The sequence below is a fragment of the Musa acuminata genome, chromosome BXJ1-8 (assembly GCF_036884655.1).
Source record: "Musa acuminata AAA Group cultivar baxijiao chromosome BXJ1-8, Cavendish_Baxijiao_AAA, whole genome shotgun sequence".
Lineage (NCBI taxonomy): Eukaryota > Viridiplantae > Streptophyta > Magnoliopsida > Zingiberales > Musaceae > Musa > Musa acuminata.
In genome coordinates, this window is record NC_088334.1 from 42810740 (window position 1) to 42826783 (window position 16044).

The 16044-nt window shown below is 45.3% G+C and overlaps 1 protein-coding gene across 1 annotated transcript; it reads right to left on the reverse strand.

The window, feature by feature from the left end:
* Positions 1 to 11424: 11424 nt before the first annotated feature.
* LOC103995448 (heat shock 70 kDa protein 4) lies at positions 11425 to 16044 on the reverse strand. Its single transcript, XM_009416045.3, has 2 exons — positions 15751 to 16044; positions 11425 to 13376 (listed from the first exon to the last, which is right to left on the reverse strand). Exons 1-2 carry the CDS (start codon positions 15962 to 15964, stop codon positions 11644 to 11646), a joined length of 1947 nt encoding a protein of 648 aa, XP_009414320.1. The 5' UTR covers positions 15965 to 16044; the 3' UTR covers positions 11425 to 11643.

Sequence of the window (16044 nt, forward strand, 5' to 3'; positions counted from 1 at the left end):
AAAGGGTAAAATGATCCATTACAGATCGAAAAGCTCTCGCACGTGTCCATATGACACAACCTTTATTTACAAGCCTAAAGAGGCCATCAACCTAACTCAAATGGGACTTATAAGCCTTCGGCTGCCCCTCTACACGTTGTACAAGGTATGAACATGCCAACAGACACGGACAGATATAAGCATTACATCAAACATCTTGTTTCAAAGTTTGTCCGTGACATTCTCCCCCACTTATCCCTTCGACGTCCTCATCGAAGCCTTTGTGAACACTGCAACTCTTCGCCTTTGCTGAGTCTTCAATCTTCTGCTCCAGCTGCAATGCGCCTCCTGGCTCCCAACTGCTATTCGCTGCTGTTTCTGAGTAGTCGAACCTTTGATCCGCCATGCTGCTTCAACTCACCAATGACTCTGATTCTGGTGTGGGGTTGGCTGAGTTGTGTTGATCCTCGTTGATTCCTGCGGATCCACCAAATGAAGGAAAAGACCATCCTTACTGCGCAAGTCTCTCAAAATTTTCACATGCTGCTTGAACTGGGTGGATGCTTGTTGGAGCTTTAACGAGCATCGCCTCGCAAACTTCTGAAGTTTTGGGTCCTTTCTCCACAAAATCTGCTCATTGACTCTTCTTTCGGTTAGTTGTCACATCCAAGTAGGTTCGCATCACTTCCGCTTTCGATTGGCATTTCGTTGGGAAATGAAGCGGACAATCTACTCTCAGTAGCACTGATCACCGTCGGTGAGGATTTGACAACTATTGTCTTCCATTATCTTCGAAGGGTCTTTGAACTTGTGCAGGGCTCCTCTGCTGGATAGATAAGAGAATTGGGGTACTCGGTTTCGCCCATTCTCTTAAGAGTTGAGAAGGCAAAGGTTACTTGACTTCGCCCGCCTCCTCGAGGTTGTACTTCATGCATCGAGCTGGTTACTGGCCTTCGCCTGCTCTTTGCTCACACTTCTGAAGCACTTGAAGTGTTTGCACTCCTTGCGTTGAGTTAGTTACTGTGATTCACCTTCTCAATGCCATTGAACTTCTGGAATGCAGGAAGTTTTCACCCCAACTTGGAGTAATTCTCTGATAGATGAGGTCGCCTCTGGGATTGTACCGTCTTCTCCATCAACCCTGCCGCCTACTCCACTGAGTAGCAAAGGTACAGCACCGCGTACTGCCTGCTTCGTTCCTTGGTCGTGCACTCTTGCATGACCCGAAGTCCTTCACTTACGGCTATCTTGATGAGAAACTTGTTGACACCGGTCTTATGAAGTTTCTTGGCCTCTGCCCTTCAACCTTGTCTCGGTACTTGGAGATTGCCTCTGCATGCTCCACCTCCTCGGCCCATTTCACGACCAAGCGCTCTCCCTCCATGAGAGCAAGGGATCAATGACTTGCACGGAAGTCCCGCCTCTGCGGTACCATGGCGCTGCCATGCCCATGGCCCTACTATCCGTCGCCTCGCCTCTGTATCCCTTTTCTTCACAATCAGTAGAGATGTCTCTGTGGCACTCCTCTGAGTCCACCTCCATTCTAACTGATGCTTGATTTTGGGTAGCTAAGTCCCTCTGGACTCGTCGTCGCTTCTTCGCCCCTTTCGACCCCCTGCTTCAACACCACTGTGTTCTCCAAGCAGTCCGTTTGGTCGATGGAAAGACAGACTGCAACTCCCATGCATGGCCTCTGCCATCACGTTATAGAGTTTGCATCGATTCTGTTCTCCTTAGCTTCCTTGGTAGCAACGTTCGCTTACTCGACCTTGTCCTCTGACTTGTCGGGCTCCCTTAAGCGAATATGAGCTTTGGAGCAGTCCAACTCTCCAGCTGCTTCGATCATACCTCTGTATGTTCAAGTCCCTCCCATGGAACTCACTAGTACTTGCATTCGAACTTTTCCCTTGGTGGAACACAGCCCCCATATGCTGATGACCAAGGCTTTCATCCGATGCAAAATTCGATGCACGCCCGGAAGACCCGCCTCTGCGGTACCATGGCCTTCACTCCTTGAATCCATAGCCCTTCTTGCCGTCGTGTTGTTCACCGAAGTGGAGCTTCCAGTAACTCCCGATCATACCTCCATATGATCTCATCCCTCACGGGACAGATTGTGTGTATCGCATTGCCACGAACTGTTCCACCACGATCCGTTGCACCATGTCGCCTCCTGGTGACATCTTCATTGCATTCTGATCCTTGTGGAATAAACTCGAATTGTGAACCCTCCATGTGTGGCCTCTGCTAATACATCGCAGGGTCCCTTCCACCTTCGATTTTGTTCGCTCCTCTGGCAATCGACCTTCATCCACCCACTCCTAGGTCACACCTAGATGAAGCACCGCTCTAGGACAGTCCGTCGCCTAGTAGCTCTCGAAGTCCACCGACTTCACTGTAATATGTGCACCATTGTCTGGATCCTGGGCCTCTGCCCCTACCAGCACAATCTCCGCTGCGCACTGCTTCCTTCATAGCAACTCAAATGGCAACACTGTGGCATATTCTTCAAGAGTACCCGCCTCTACATCCCCTTGCCCCGTGCTAAGGCCCTTCCGAACCCAACTTCGCCTCCGCAAATTGAGTAGCCTTAGTTCCTCCATCAAATGCTTCTCCGAGTTAAGGTGCATGTGCCGCGAAGCTCCCTTCGTCTTTGGCACCATGCAAGATGAGTCCGCTCCGTCAGAAAGAAGGACCCATGGAACAACATGATCCTACTCTTGCCTCTGCAAGAGTTCATGTCCTTGACCTCTGTCTAAGAAAAGCACTGTGCCTCTGCTCCATGTTCCAACTTCTATGCTGACTCCCTTCATGCGGCTTGAGTACTTCGCCAAGTTACACCCAAGTTGCTCTGCTCCTCGTTTTTGCATTGAGTCGATGGTGGCCCTCGCGCCCACCATTCCACGGGTCAGCCCTCCCATGAGTCTGATCTCCACATCGACTCCAAGTGTACCTTCATAAGTTGCTTTAGGTCGCTCCCCCACTTGATCTCGCAATGCATCCACCAATGCATTCTCTCGACGAGATCATGCGACAACTCCTCGCCGCTTGCTCAATCCACCGAGCTTCGTGGAGTTGTTGTTTGTTGAGGTACTCCTCAACATGTGAGGTCCGTCTCACATGATTCTCCCTCTAGAGAGCCGGGACTTATCCCTCCTGGATAACTACCCCGTTGGAGCAACATCTCTCTTCATTTCGGAGACCACCATCCCCTTGGACTACTCCGATCTGCTGAACAAACTGTGCATTGTTCTGCCTCCTGCAAATGCACTTGCTAGATTGCGACTCCACGTCCATACAGCCCCTGCTGCACCCCTCAAGGCCTAGCAATATGCTGAACTCATTGCACACTTCAGCCTCCTACGGACGTATCCTTCACATGCCGAAGAGAAAGTTTCAATGCTCCATGGCGCCGAGTCTCGGTCGCCTTGGGATGGCCACGAACATTCCATCGTCCGCATACAAGCCCATGCATGAGTACCAAATTTTTCGAGTTAGCAATTCCCCTCACCTCTGTGAGCTTTGCATAACTCTTTTGGTCGTTGAGCAACTCATTCCACCTTGGATGGTCTCATTCTTGCCAAGCACCTCGCTTGCCTAGAGCACCATCAAGTATAGTTGTCAACGTTGAGCCGTAGCTCAAACTCAGCCATCCCAACCTTTGTGCGCTCCAAATTCTTCCAAGCTTACCTGTTCTCGTGGTGCCTCTTGCGCGAAGGGTTGGCCATTCCTCTGAATGCCAATCTCAGATGTTCGCTCCTCTGAGCGACTCTTTTCCCTACATCTCCATGCCCGTTTTCCCTCAAACGGTCGCGCGTGTGCTGACTGCCCTCAACGCAGCCCCGCTAGGTCCCCCACGTTTGCATGTCAAGTGTTTCTATGAGTGCTTGTCCCGCTCTGATACCATATGACATGGACTTAGCTGGTTTTGCCTAAGTCGTGCGGCACCCTTGTGCGTCCGTCCGCAAAGGTCAGCCTCCCCGAAGCCTCTCATTGTCCCTTAGGACCAACAAAAGAGAGAACGGGTTAAAGAGAACGCCTCAATCGGGATCCACAAGCAAACATGTCCGAAAAACACTTCATAGACAATGCAAATTACAAACAGACTTTACAAGCTCTGAACAGTGGCACAACAAAGGGTAAAATGATCCATTACAGACCGAAAAGCTCTCGCACGTGTCCACATGACACAACCTTTATTTACAAGCCTAAAGAGGCCACCAACCCAACTAAAATGGGACTTATAAGCCTTCGGCTACCCCTCTACACGTTGTACAAGGCATGAACATGCCAACAGACACGGACAGATATAAGCATTACATCAAACATCCTGTTTCAAAGTTTGTCCGTGACAATCTGTTGCTCGACGAAATGCCAGCAAGACCTTGTTCGCCTTTGCGGACTTCACCGCCCGTGTATCCTCCCACAGCCCACGAGATGACCTCAAGTAGCAAGCTGGGACAATTTGAGTCGATTTTTCAGTTCTTTCGTTATGGGACTAGCGCAATGGAGCTCCACCTCTCTGCTCCCTCCGCTGTCCCGTCTCAGTTCCTCTTTCTCCTCTCTATGCAGCTTGGGCTATGATGGCGACGATTCTCTTGGGCAGATGCTGGAGGCGCTTCCTTGGTCTTTCCATGTCCGCTCTCTCTTTTTTCGTCTTCGGTATACTGTACCTGTGGGAATCTGTATCACCATGATTCAACAAGGTAGCCATGCTTCCAGGTGCTGTGTGTGTCTGTTAGTTGCATGCTTGTGACTTGTCTTTTGTTGCAGCCTGAATGCCGTCCTCAATACTGAGTGAGCATTGCTTCTATATGGTCTTTTATAGGTGAGAAATCTGTTTCTAGGTGCTATGTGCCTCTGTTAGTTGCACACTTGTGACTTGTCTTTTATTGTAGCCGATACGTTATTACTGGATGTCATCCTCAATCAGTGAGCATTGCTTCTATATGTTCTTTTGCAGGTGAGCTTCACATTCCATTCTTTGTTTTTTATATAGCTTGATTGAATTGGTAACTTCTGTGAGATGATTTTAGATTTTGAAGCTTATATAGAGGTAGGATTTTAACTTTTGTCAGTGGTGGGAAAAGACCCATGTGGTCATCCTTTGAACATGTCCATATCATTTTAGGTTATTCTCTATCTTATTCTCTATTTGTACTACACATATTTCTTCTTGAATGTGTAATATTTCTGTCTTTCCTACTGAGTTTGCATGTCTACTTCAACATAATCATGAACGCTAAAACATGACTTGTCTACCAAATTACAATCTTTTTAGTATAGAAGGCACTCAGTGATCACAAAAGATTATCGACGTCCCCTCTCGTTTTATCATTCAGCTTTTGCACTATGAATTGATTTTAGACTTTTTTTGTCATTCCAACAAATAATGTTCCCTTTGAGTGATAAGGACCAGTGGCAATTTAACAATCCATTTGTTTTGCTTAGCACTTCCCACGAAGAGGTCCTGCATCATGATGATTTCCAATCTGCTTTCTATCAGATGGGATTTTCCACAGGTTTTTAATTATGAGCATAGTGGCAAAACCAAGAAAAAAATTCTGGATGTGTGCCTGACTGTCATCTAAGGGAAGCATTGGTTGACCCCACCTCGCTAGCACAAGGTGGGGTTGATAAAGGCAAGCTCCATCAGCTTCGCCCGACCCTTCGCTAGCAACAACCTCATCTTCACCCTCCTCACCCTTAAGGTGAGGTTACAGTTGCATCAATCTGAGTGGGCAGGGGTCTCGAGGGTTGTCATTGTGGTTGAGTGGAGTAGAGGTCGGCACAGCAACAAAGTTATAGTGGGAGCATCACCATCCGGAGCTTTCCGACATTTCGAACGCTCCCGATCTATTAGTGTAGCCGAGCTCGATAGGGAGCACTTAATTGTTATCTAATAATGGTATATAGGACGAAAGGAAAAGATGATGATCACCCTCTATCTATCTTCCCACATGGGAAAGGGTCAAATGCAAATGATTATGGGTTGTCTTCACTTGTTACCCACGTCAACAAGAGATTAAGGAGAGGTTGTTAGAGGCAGTTAGAGACCGTCTCCTCACATAATATTTCGTTGAATATTTTGTTCATTTATGATTATGTATAAAAGCTCATCTTTAATATAGTGAAGGGGGGCTTACTTTTTTTGACCACTCATATATACACTAATATAACTCATGTTACTAACTTAGGTGTCGGAGAGATCAGGTCAAGAAACCTCTCCTGTCCTCGTGCAGGTGGCACCTTAGAAGCTTAGCGTTTTCACTTTGAAGGCACATCGGACAACCCTACATATATGAGTTCGAACTACATTGAGCTGATCAGGACACCAATGATTTCTTCCCTTATTATTTTGGCATTAGAATGAGGGTTCAATATTACAAGAATGCCCACCTGTCAATCCTCTCAATGAACACTCGAGCAAGGAGGCTTTACCCCCAACCCACATTACTTTCACTCAAGGGGAGCAACAGTTAACCTTTTCGCACATGGACATATCCACCTTGGTGCAAATGTCGATGTGGTACTAACGTCTATTCAATGACCTAAGCCTCTCACCCACAACGATGACCCCGAGCCACTTGCTCATCTCCGTTGAGGTGTTCTTGAATCTCACATAACAAGTGTAGACGCTAATACGCATGATACAGGTCATCCTCCACTTTTGTCCTAGTTAGCTCAATAAGCGACACCACAACTTAGCCACAGTCATCGACTCAACCGCCACCTACACTGGCACCCATCGAGGTTCCCCACCTGACATGGTGCTGACATCTCATGAGCACCCGAGACTCATCAAACCGTCGACCAGGGGGGCAGTTCACTCCCCAACTATAGAATTTAGCGAGCCATACCACCACTTTCCCTACCTAAATCCGAGACCCAATCAATAGATTCGATAGAGGATTCTCTACGAATCCAACTACAGTAGATGGATCGACGTTTAGAGGAGATGCAATAAGAGTTCCAACAATCCAAGGGAAGTATTGGTTGACCCCACCTCGGGTCGGTCACCATTCACCTAGAAAATCTAGGAAAAATCGATTCTAGCAAACTTTTGCCTCCCATCGTTGGAGGCATTTGATGGCAATGTCGACCCAATAGAACACATTGTAGTTTTTCATGCCCAAATGTTATTGTATGACACTTCGAACGCTGTGATGTGCTGCACCTTCTCGATTATATTAAAAGCCCTAGAACGAGAATATTACACTTGCTTGAAGCTGCTATCCATCAGTTCTTTTGCCCGTCTCGTAAAGAAGTTCGAATTTCACTTCCTCGGAAATATGCACCCAAGGCCATTGGCAACAACGCTTCTCAAACTCAAGCAAGAGGAGGAGGAAATGCTTACATACTTCATCACTTAGTTCACTAATGAAATCCAAGGCATGGTAGATGTTCATCTGTTGCTTATAATGCATACCTTTATGATGAGGCACAAGCCCTCTCGTCTCTTCTAATCGTTAGTGGAAATGCCATTGACGACAATACCAAGGTACTTCAAAGGGATAATCAATACATTGCCACCGAGGCAATGGTCGCTAGTAAGCATAGGAAGTCAAGCAAGAGGCCGAAGCAAAAACAACCACAATTCACCTTGACCTCGAGATCACTACGGTGAAGGAGGAACGAACGACTTTAGTTACCTCGTCCAAGGTCCGAGCTAACTCCCCTGAATATGTTTAGAACTAAAATTTTTCTACAGATAGAAGAGAATGGGCTCTTAAAAGACCCTTACTCAATGATGACTTCGTTGGTGAAAAAAGATGGGTCTAAATACTATTAGTTCATCGACATAAAAGAATAGATTGAAGAACTCATACGCCGAGGACATCTCGAGCAATTCATTCAATAATATAAGGAACTCTCACCCTGACTTGAGGCACTAGTGGAGAACCGAGGCTAAGTAGAGATGGCTCCTAAAGGGGCTTTGGAGGTTCAAATGGAAGAATGAGCCTCACCCCCCACAGTCAAGGGGGATTTATAGTGAGGTGATCAATCTCCCTCCTCCAACATTGATGACAAGTGTCCTTTCAAGTTGATTCCAAAGAGACATCAATTGATGAAAGGGCACCTCGGAAAGCGTAAAAGTGATCAATGTGCGAAGTGTTGAATATCGGATTTTGATAATGAAATCAATTAATGAGTTTACGATCTAATCTATATTTTGAGTGACATAAGATTAACTTCGATAAAAAAAGATAAATCGATTAAAGTAGGAGGAATCAGACATTGGACCGGAGTGAAATAGGTTGGGAGAATGGACATCGAGCTGGAGGATCGGTCGACATACCGGCATAAGGTCTTCGTGTCATGAGTTTAGGTATCGGGCCAAATGATCAGACATTGCACCAAGGAGATCAGAAGTTACGGGAGTCAACATGTTGCTTGGGCAATACGTTAAAGGAGATGACGATGCGTCGAAGGATCGGAGGAAGCGCTAGATGAACCAATGACATGTCGGACAACATAGGATTCATGCTTGTAATCAATTATGTCTAGATCAAGTTAGTTTAGGTCTAATTGAGTCGGTATTTGGGTGAAACAATGCCGATTCAATTAGAGGTCAATTGGACCCGAATTAGGGTTGTTTTGGGCTAAGTGAAAGGCTCATTCAGTGACCCATAGCAGGCCCAAGCGGTGGCACCGTCAGACTGGGCAGTGATACCGCCCAGATATAGTCTCTCAGACCATGTCAGACGATGGAACCACTAGACTGGGCGGTGGTACCGCCAGATTGAGCGGTGGTACAACCTAGTGTTAGTGCTGTAGGCGATGGTACGGTCAGGACTCAAGAAACCCGGGATGAGACTATTTTTTACTTTATTTTTGAAGTCATTTGGAATCTATAAATACCCCAGTTATTTTTGCTTGGCAAAACACGAAACTAAGTAGAAAAGGGAGAAAGAATACTTGAGAAAAAAAATTAGAAACTCTCTTAGGATTTAGAGTCTCTTCCTTTTAGAGTTAGAAAATTTTCTAAGGGAATAGTGAAGTTTAAAAGAGAGGTGTAAAGGTTCTCTCCTGAGCTTGTGAAAATGAGAAAGAGTTGTAAGAGTAGTTGATTTTGGCCCGTTGAAAGAAGATCGATAGTGGAAGTCGATGGCCTCGAGTGAAGAGTAATCGGGAGTGGATGTAGGTCACGACGATCAATCCACTATAAATCTGGTGTACTCGGTTTATATTTCTATTATGTTTTTCATTCTCATATTTTAAAGCGATTTACTTGCTTACGACTCTTACTATGCATACGAACGTGCTCTCTAAGTTTAAACACCCCCCCCCCCCTCGCTTAGTGCCGATTTCGGTCCTAACATGAAGATTATCTTGGAAGTACAAAAATGATCGATGTGCATAGAGCACTTCGAAGAGCATAAAAATGACCAATATGTGAAGACCATATTGCAAAATGCAAAAGTGATCGATGAGCAAAAAACTCGACCCAGGTAAGAAGAAATCTGTCACGTTAGGAGATACAAGATAAAATATGCTCGAGATGCATGAATCACAAAAACCCAACGTGCGTTAGAAGGAACCCACCACGACGGGAGGCATAAGGCAAAATGTGAATGAGGTGCGTAAGTCAGGAAAGCCCAACCCGTATAAGAAGAAACACGTCACGACGGGAGACACAAGAGAAAATGTGTCCAAGTCGCATGAGTCAGGAAAACCTGATCAATACCAGAAGAAACCCATCATGACGGGAGGCACAAGAGAATATGTGCTTGAGACACACGAGTCAAAAAACCTAACTTTCGTAAAAAAAAAAAAAAAAAACCATAATAACGAGAGGCATAAGGAAAAATATGCCCAAGGCGTGTCAGTTGGGAAAGCCCGACCTCCACCTCCACCTAAGGTGGAGAGATTGGGAAGTTCAAACCCCGTCTCCACGCAAGGTGTGGAGGTTTGGAAACTTGACCTCCGCCTCCGCTCGAGGTAGGGAGGTCGGGAAGCCCGATCCCACCTCCGCTCGAGGTATGGAAGTCGGGAAGCCCAACCCCACCTCCGTTCGAGGTATGGGGGTTGGGAAGCTCGACCCCCACCTCTGCTCATGGTATGGAGGTCAGGAAGCCTGACCCCCGCCTAAGGCTCGAAGGTCGGAAAACCCGACCTCGTCCAACCAATATGCATCCCTCGATGATACGGGGGCTAGGTCGGTAATTGATCGCAACCAGCAACGCTGGGGGAGGCGATCCTAAATGGATGTGTCAAATGAACTCATGTCAGACGATATGAGGTGCATGATAGACTAGACGTGCGGGACGAATTTGTGTTGGATAAACTAAACATGCCACTAGGTCGACAATGGATTGAAGAGGTATGAGCCCTGAGGCATGCCTTTAGAGGAGGACAAATGATAGGGAGTACAATGTCAACTAATCGTCATCTGACATGTAACAACCACGTGGTGTCTAGGGTGAAAGAAGAAGACGAATATCACCCTCCACCCGTCTACTCACATGAATAAAAGTTTAAAATAGAGGTTAGAGGCTACTCCCTCCCTTGTCACCCACATAGATAAGAGGCCAAGGGGAGGCTATTGGATGCGATTATAAAATATTATGTCCCTTTACGACCAGGTATAAAAGCTCATCTTCAACAACACAATGAAGATGAGCTTATCTTTTTTTACTGCACTCGTATATCTCGGATTACTAACTTGAGCATCGAACGGATCAGGTCTAGAAATCTCTCCCGAGCTCAGTCTTCATGTAGATAGCACCTCGAGGGCTCAACGTTTCTACCGCATATGCACCTTAGATAACCCTACACATATGAGTCCAAACAATATCGAGTTGATCAAGACGTCAATGACTTCTTCCCTCATTAGAGTTCGTTCAGCCATGGACTTCGGTTGGGTCGAGCCGACAACCATAGCTTGAAGATGTCAAGCTCATTCCACCATGGACTTTGCTTGGGTCGAGCCGAACCCCGAAGATGCCAAGCTCGTTCCGCCATGGACTCCGACTGGGTTGAGCCAGCAACCCCAACTCCCTGCTCCCACCGGTCCAAGTCGATGGCAGCTGCGGAACCTCATTTCCGCTGCCATTGCTACTGCTACCACGATGATAAGCTTGTTGCTATCATAGAGAGCAAATGACAGAAGTAACAAAGCAAGAAATTAGCAACACTGGTGTGAAGCTGATGAGGGGAAAAGAAATGGACAAAGAGAAAAAGGCAAAGAGAAGGCTCACCTGGTCCAAGTTAGGTGGATGGACATGTACGGGAACAGACAACTGGTTTGGAGACTGCTTGCTTCTCTTTCGGCAAAAGAGAACGGAGTGATGATACGTCTGCTTTCTCGTGGCTTTTATGTTTTTATATTCTTGGGTGAGGTTCTAGCCATGGCGCCAGGGAAGAAAGAGAGAGCGAGAGCGAGAGCGAGAGAGAGAGAGAATGATGTGTTGGCTACATAAATCGCATACCCAATGCTAACAATTTTGTATCATTTGACTCGACAATGCCGAAGTGTAATTAGTTTCAAAAAAAGCTATAAGCAGACTTCATGTAAAACTGACGCAACAATAATAGTTCAAAAATAAGAGGGCATGGCCCATGACATACGGCCAATAGCAACCCCAACAGTTCAAATTTGACATTCAATGAAACTAAATCGAGAACGAGATACCATTGAGACAACATCAAGGACGGCCGAACTTAATCCACCTCCTCAATCTTGGGACCTGCACCACTGGCACCAGCAGAGGGTGCGTCATCATCCATTCCACCACCCATGTCAGCACCGGCACCCTGATACATCTTGGCGATGATGGGGTTGCAAATGCTCTCCAGCTCCTTCATCTTGTCTTCGAACTCGTCAGCTTCTGCCAACTGATTGCCGTCGAGCCACTGGATTGCCTGATCAATGGCATCCTCGATCTTCTTCTTATCGGCAGCTGCAAGCTTGGATGCAATCTTATCATCCTTGATGGTGTTTCTCATGTTGTAAGAGTAGTTCTCCAGAGCATTCTTAGCCTCCACCTTCTTCTTGTGCTCCTCGTCCTCCGACTTGTACTTCTCCGCTTCTTGCACCATCTTCTCGATGTCCTCCTTGCTGAGCCTACCCTTGTCATTGGTGATGGTGATCTTGTTCTTCTGGCCGGTGGTCTTGTCCTCAGCAGAGACGTTCAAGATACCATTGGCATCAATGTCAAAGCAAACGGTGATCTGAGGAACACCCCTAGGAGCAGGTGGAATTCCAGAGAGTTCGAATTTGCCCAGCAGATTGTTGTCTCTGGTCCTCGTCCTCTCACCCTCGTAAACCTGAATCAGGACACCGGGTTGGTTGTCAGAGTAGGTAGAGAAGACTTGCTCCTTCTTTGTGGGGATGGTGGTGTTCCTGGGAATCAAGACAGTCATGACTCCTCCCGCGGTCTCCAGACCAAGAGAGAGAGGCGTGACATCCAACAGAAGCAGGTCCTGAACCTTCTCATTGCCCTCACCGCTAAGAATTGCAGCCTGAACAGCAGCACCATAAGCAACTGCCTCGTCAGGATTAATACTTTTGCATAGCTCCTTACCATTGAAAAAGTCCTGCAGCAGTTGCTGAACCTTTGGAATTCTGGTAGACCCACCAACAAGAACCACATCATCGACACTGCTCTTGTCCATCTTGGCATCCCTCAAACACTTCTCGACAGGATCCATGCACTTCCTGAACAGGTCCATGTTAAGCTCTTCAAACCTGGCTCTGGTGATGGTGGTGTAGAAATCAACACCCTCGTACAAGGAATCAATCTCAATTGTGGTTTGTGCAGTGGAGGAGAGAGTCCTCTTTGCCCTCTCACATGCTGTCCTCAACCTTCTAAGAGCTCTAGGGTTCCCACTTATATCTTTCTTGTGCTTTCTCTTGAACTCTTGGACAAAATGGTTGACCATTCGGTTGTCAAAATCCTCACCACCAAGGTGAGTATCACCAGCAGTAGCCTTGACCTCAAAAATACCTTCTTCGATTGTAAGAAGAGAGACATCAAAGGTGCCACCACCAAGGTCAAAGATGAGGACATTCTTCTCACCAACACTACTAGCCTTCTTGTCAAGACCATAAGCGATAGCAGCAGCAGTGGGCTCATTGATAATCCTCATAACATTAAGACCAGAAATGACACCAGCATCTTTAGTGGCCTGGCGCTGTGAGTCGTTAAAGTAAGCAGGAACAGTGACAACAGCATTCTTGACGACAGATCCCAGGTATGCCTCAGCAATTTCCTTCATCTTCATCAAGACCATGGAAGAAATCTCTTCAGCAGAAAACTGCTTTTCCTCCCCCTTGTACTGGACAGCAATCATAGGCTTGTCACCCGGACCAGAAGTGACCTTGAAAGGCCAGAGCTTGATGTCGCTCTGGACAGATGCATCGGTGAATCGCCTTCCAATCAATCGCTTTGCATCTGGAAGGAGAAGGAACATATGAGCCACTACACTTTCAAAGTAACAACAACTAAAGGTTTCTAAGAAAATAAAATAGGTAAAGCAATCTTTCACATGCCAAAAAGGGCAAACTAAGCAATGCAATAGAACATGCAAATATGAACCATTAAGCATTTAAATGAGTGCCAACAAGCAAAACTCTTTTATCAATATTAATTGGACTGCCAAGCATTTTCTTGTCATTATCAAAGATTCTAGACACTGTTACTGTATTTAGTAACTTGAGAGGAAGATAGCCGCATCTGTTAGAGGTTATCCAATAAAAAAACCTTTTTTTATGAATACAGCATTAGACTGGCCAGAAAGAAGCAGACAAGAGACAACAAGCATTCTAGAGCTTCATGGCTAAATCAATCTTGGCAAAATTGTAGTTGCACATAAGAAGAAACTGACATTACAACCTTACTTGCAGCAACTAATTCATTACCACAGCACATGAAATGAGTTTGTTTCAAAACCATTATAAAAGAAATCCTTGAAGAACCACGAATTATATGGTTCTAGCATTAAAGAAAGCATTATATAGCCATGAAGCAAGGAAACATAATAAAAAATTAATTATTGCCTATAGTCAAGACTTCTGCACCAAAGTAAAAGTGAGAACAAATCATACTTGAGCACAAGTGATAGAAGCAAAAAATAAGATCAACAAGAACATAAGATTACTGGATTATAAAAATAATGAAAGTAAATAAAACATGTGGAGCCATTTGGATGTAAAAAACAAGAATCCTTGGTTGGGAATCAATTGATCGTGCAGAATTTTCTAAGAAATTCTTTGACTTCTTCAGAGAGCAGATGATATTTTTTTCATTTGCTTCTCATGTTCTGTGAATAACCAGGACACTGAGGTAGAGGCCTTTACCTCTCCTCTGCTGTGATCAAACGTGAATTCATAAGAGGTTTGTGGGATTGGATGGTAGGGTAGGGATGGCTATATTGTCAAAGGAGAACTCCAGGCTAAAATGAAACACATGGCTACATGTTATGCCTATAAATGAGAGAATTACAAATCTGCTATTTCTACAAACAAGGAAGAGCAGTTGGATGCCAACTGGTGATTGCTTGTGGTTTCATAATTAATTTGGGATTATCAAGTTAAGTCAGCATATACAGGTTAAATGTTATACAATAGCATCTCGGAAGTGTACACATGTACCACTGTTTTGTCCTAGAATTAGCACCTCTTGACTAAATTTCTCAGCTCATGAACTTCAAATGGCACTGCCTTGAACATACAATTCAAGCATTAATAACAATTTACAATGGCCTTTACAGTCGTTCACTATATGACCTATTGAATCATTTTAAAACTAGTGCTTGGGAAACTTTCAAATTATGTTTTTCAAATCCTATTGAAATCATTCTGACTATTTATTTTCATAAGCTCGTATTAATACCTAAAAGACCCATACCTATTTTAGCTTTCTGTAAGAAAAAGAACAAAGCAAAGAGAGTTCAGCTATTGATTTCTCTTTGTCATGATTATGACAAGTAGGACCAAGTCAAACCGCCAACTAGCTGATATACAGGAAGTGCGAAAGAGTAATCCAAGCAAACTTTTTGTAATAGTTCTAAAGTATCATGCAGTAGATTAATAAGCTAATATTCACTGGCTCTTCTTCCTCATGAATTTTCTGCTATTATCCCAAGCATATCTTTATTTCCTTCCCCACTCTGCTGCAAAAACATCTATTAGATAATACCCTTATCCCAGTTAGCGCTATCGTAAACCAATATAAAAGTGTGCTTTCTTCTATTGTAAGTAGCATCAAAGACACTATCACAGAGGCCTCAAGTACATGAGCACATTCAAAATCCAGGTAACACAGCAACTCAACCCATATCCAAATCCCTGAAGCTCTGTATAACAAACGGTGCAAGTATCAAAAGGCAAATGATCTGTTGACTCGAAGCTACATAGTCTGCTTTATTTCCTTGGCGAGTTATCTAGTCACAAACCTCATAACTACTACAAAAGGTGTACCAGAAAACATTCAAACCAATGAAAGAAGGGTTCTAATAATTTGGTTCTTGCGAGCAAGCATACCTAAAACGTCTCCAAAGAGAAGAACCATACCCAAGCAAACATATCACATAACAGCCAGATCTAACTCACGATTGTAAACGATCACAAAATAACAGCTAATGATACCAGATCTAGCCAGATCTAGTGCAAGTAAGCACAATGGAGCAAAATTAATCATAGATCTTTCATCAATAATGATAACAAAAACCTAGTACTAACATCGTTCAGAATATAAAGCACAGATCCAAATCACCATACGTAAGCCATCTCAAGAATCATCAAGCGATCTCGAGGGGCATACTCACCGAAAACAGTGTTGATAGGGTTCATGGCGACCTGGTTCTTGGCGGCGTCACCGATGAGCCGCTCGGTGTCCGTGAAGGCGACGTAGGAGGGGGTGGTGCGGTTGCCCTGGTCGTTGGCGATGATCTCCACCCGGTCATGCTGCCACACCCCGACGCAGGAGTAGGTGGTGCCGAGGTCGATCCCGATCGCCGGCCCATCACCCTTACCGGCCATTTCTCTAGAGATCGAGGACGAGAGCCGCGGTTGAGGAGGCCTGAGAGGCGCTAGGGTTTGCGTGAGAATGGAGGAGACGA

What these genes read in the sequence shown, in the direction of transcription:
- LOC103995448 (XM_009416045.3), bottom strand. Translation starts at nt 15,964, where the DNA reads ATGGCCGGTAAGGGTGATGGGCCGGCGATCGGGATCGACCTCGGCACC. An exon ending in CCCTATCAACACTGTTTTCG is followed by an intron (nt 13,377 to 15,750) that starts GTGAGTATGCCC and finishes TTCTCCTTCCAG; the next exon opens with ATGCAAAGCGATTGATTGGA.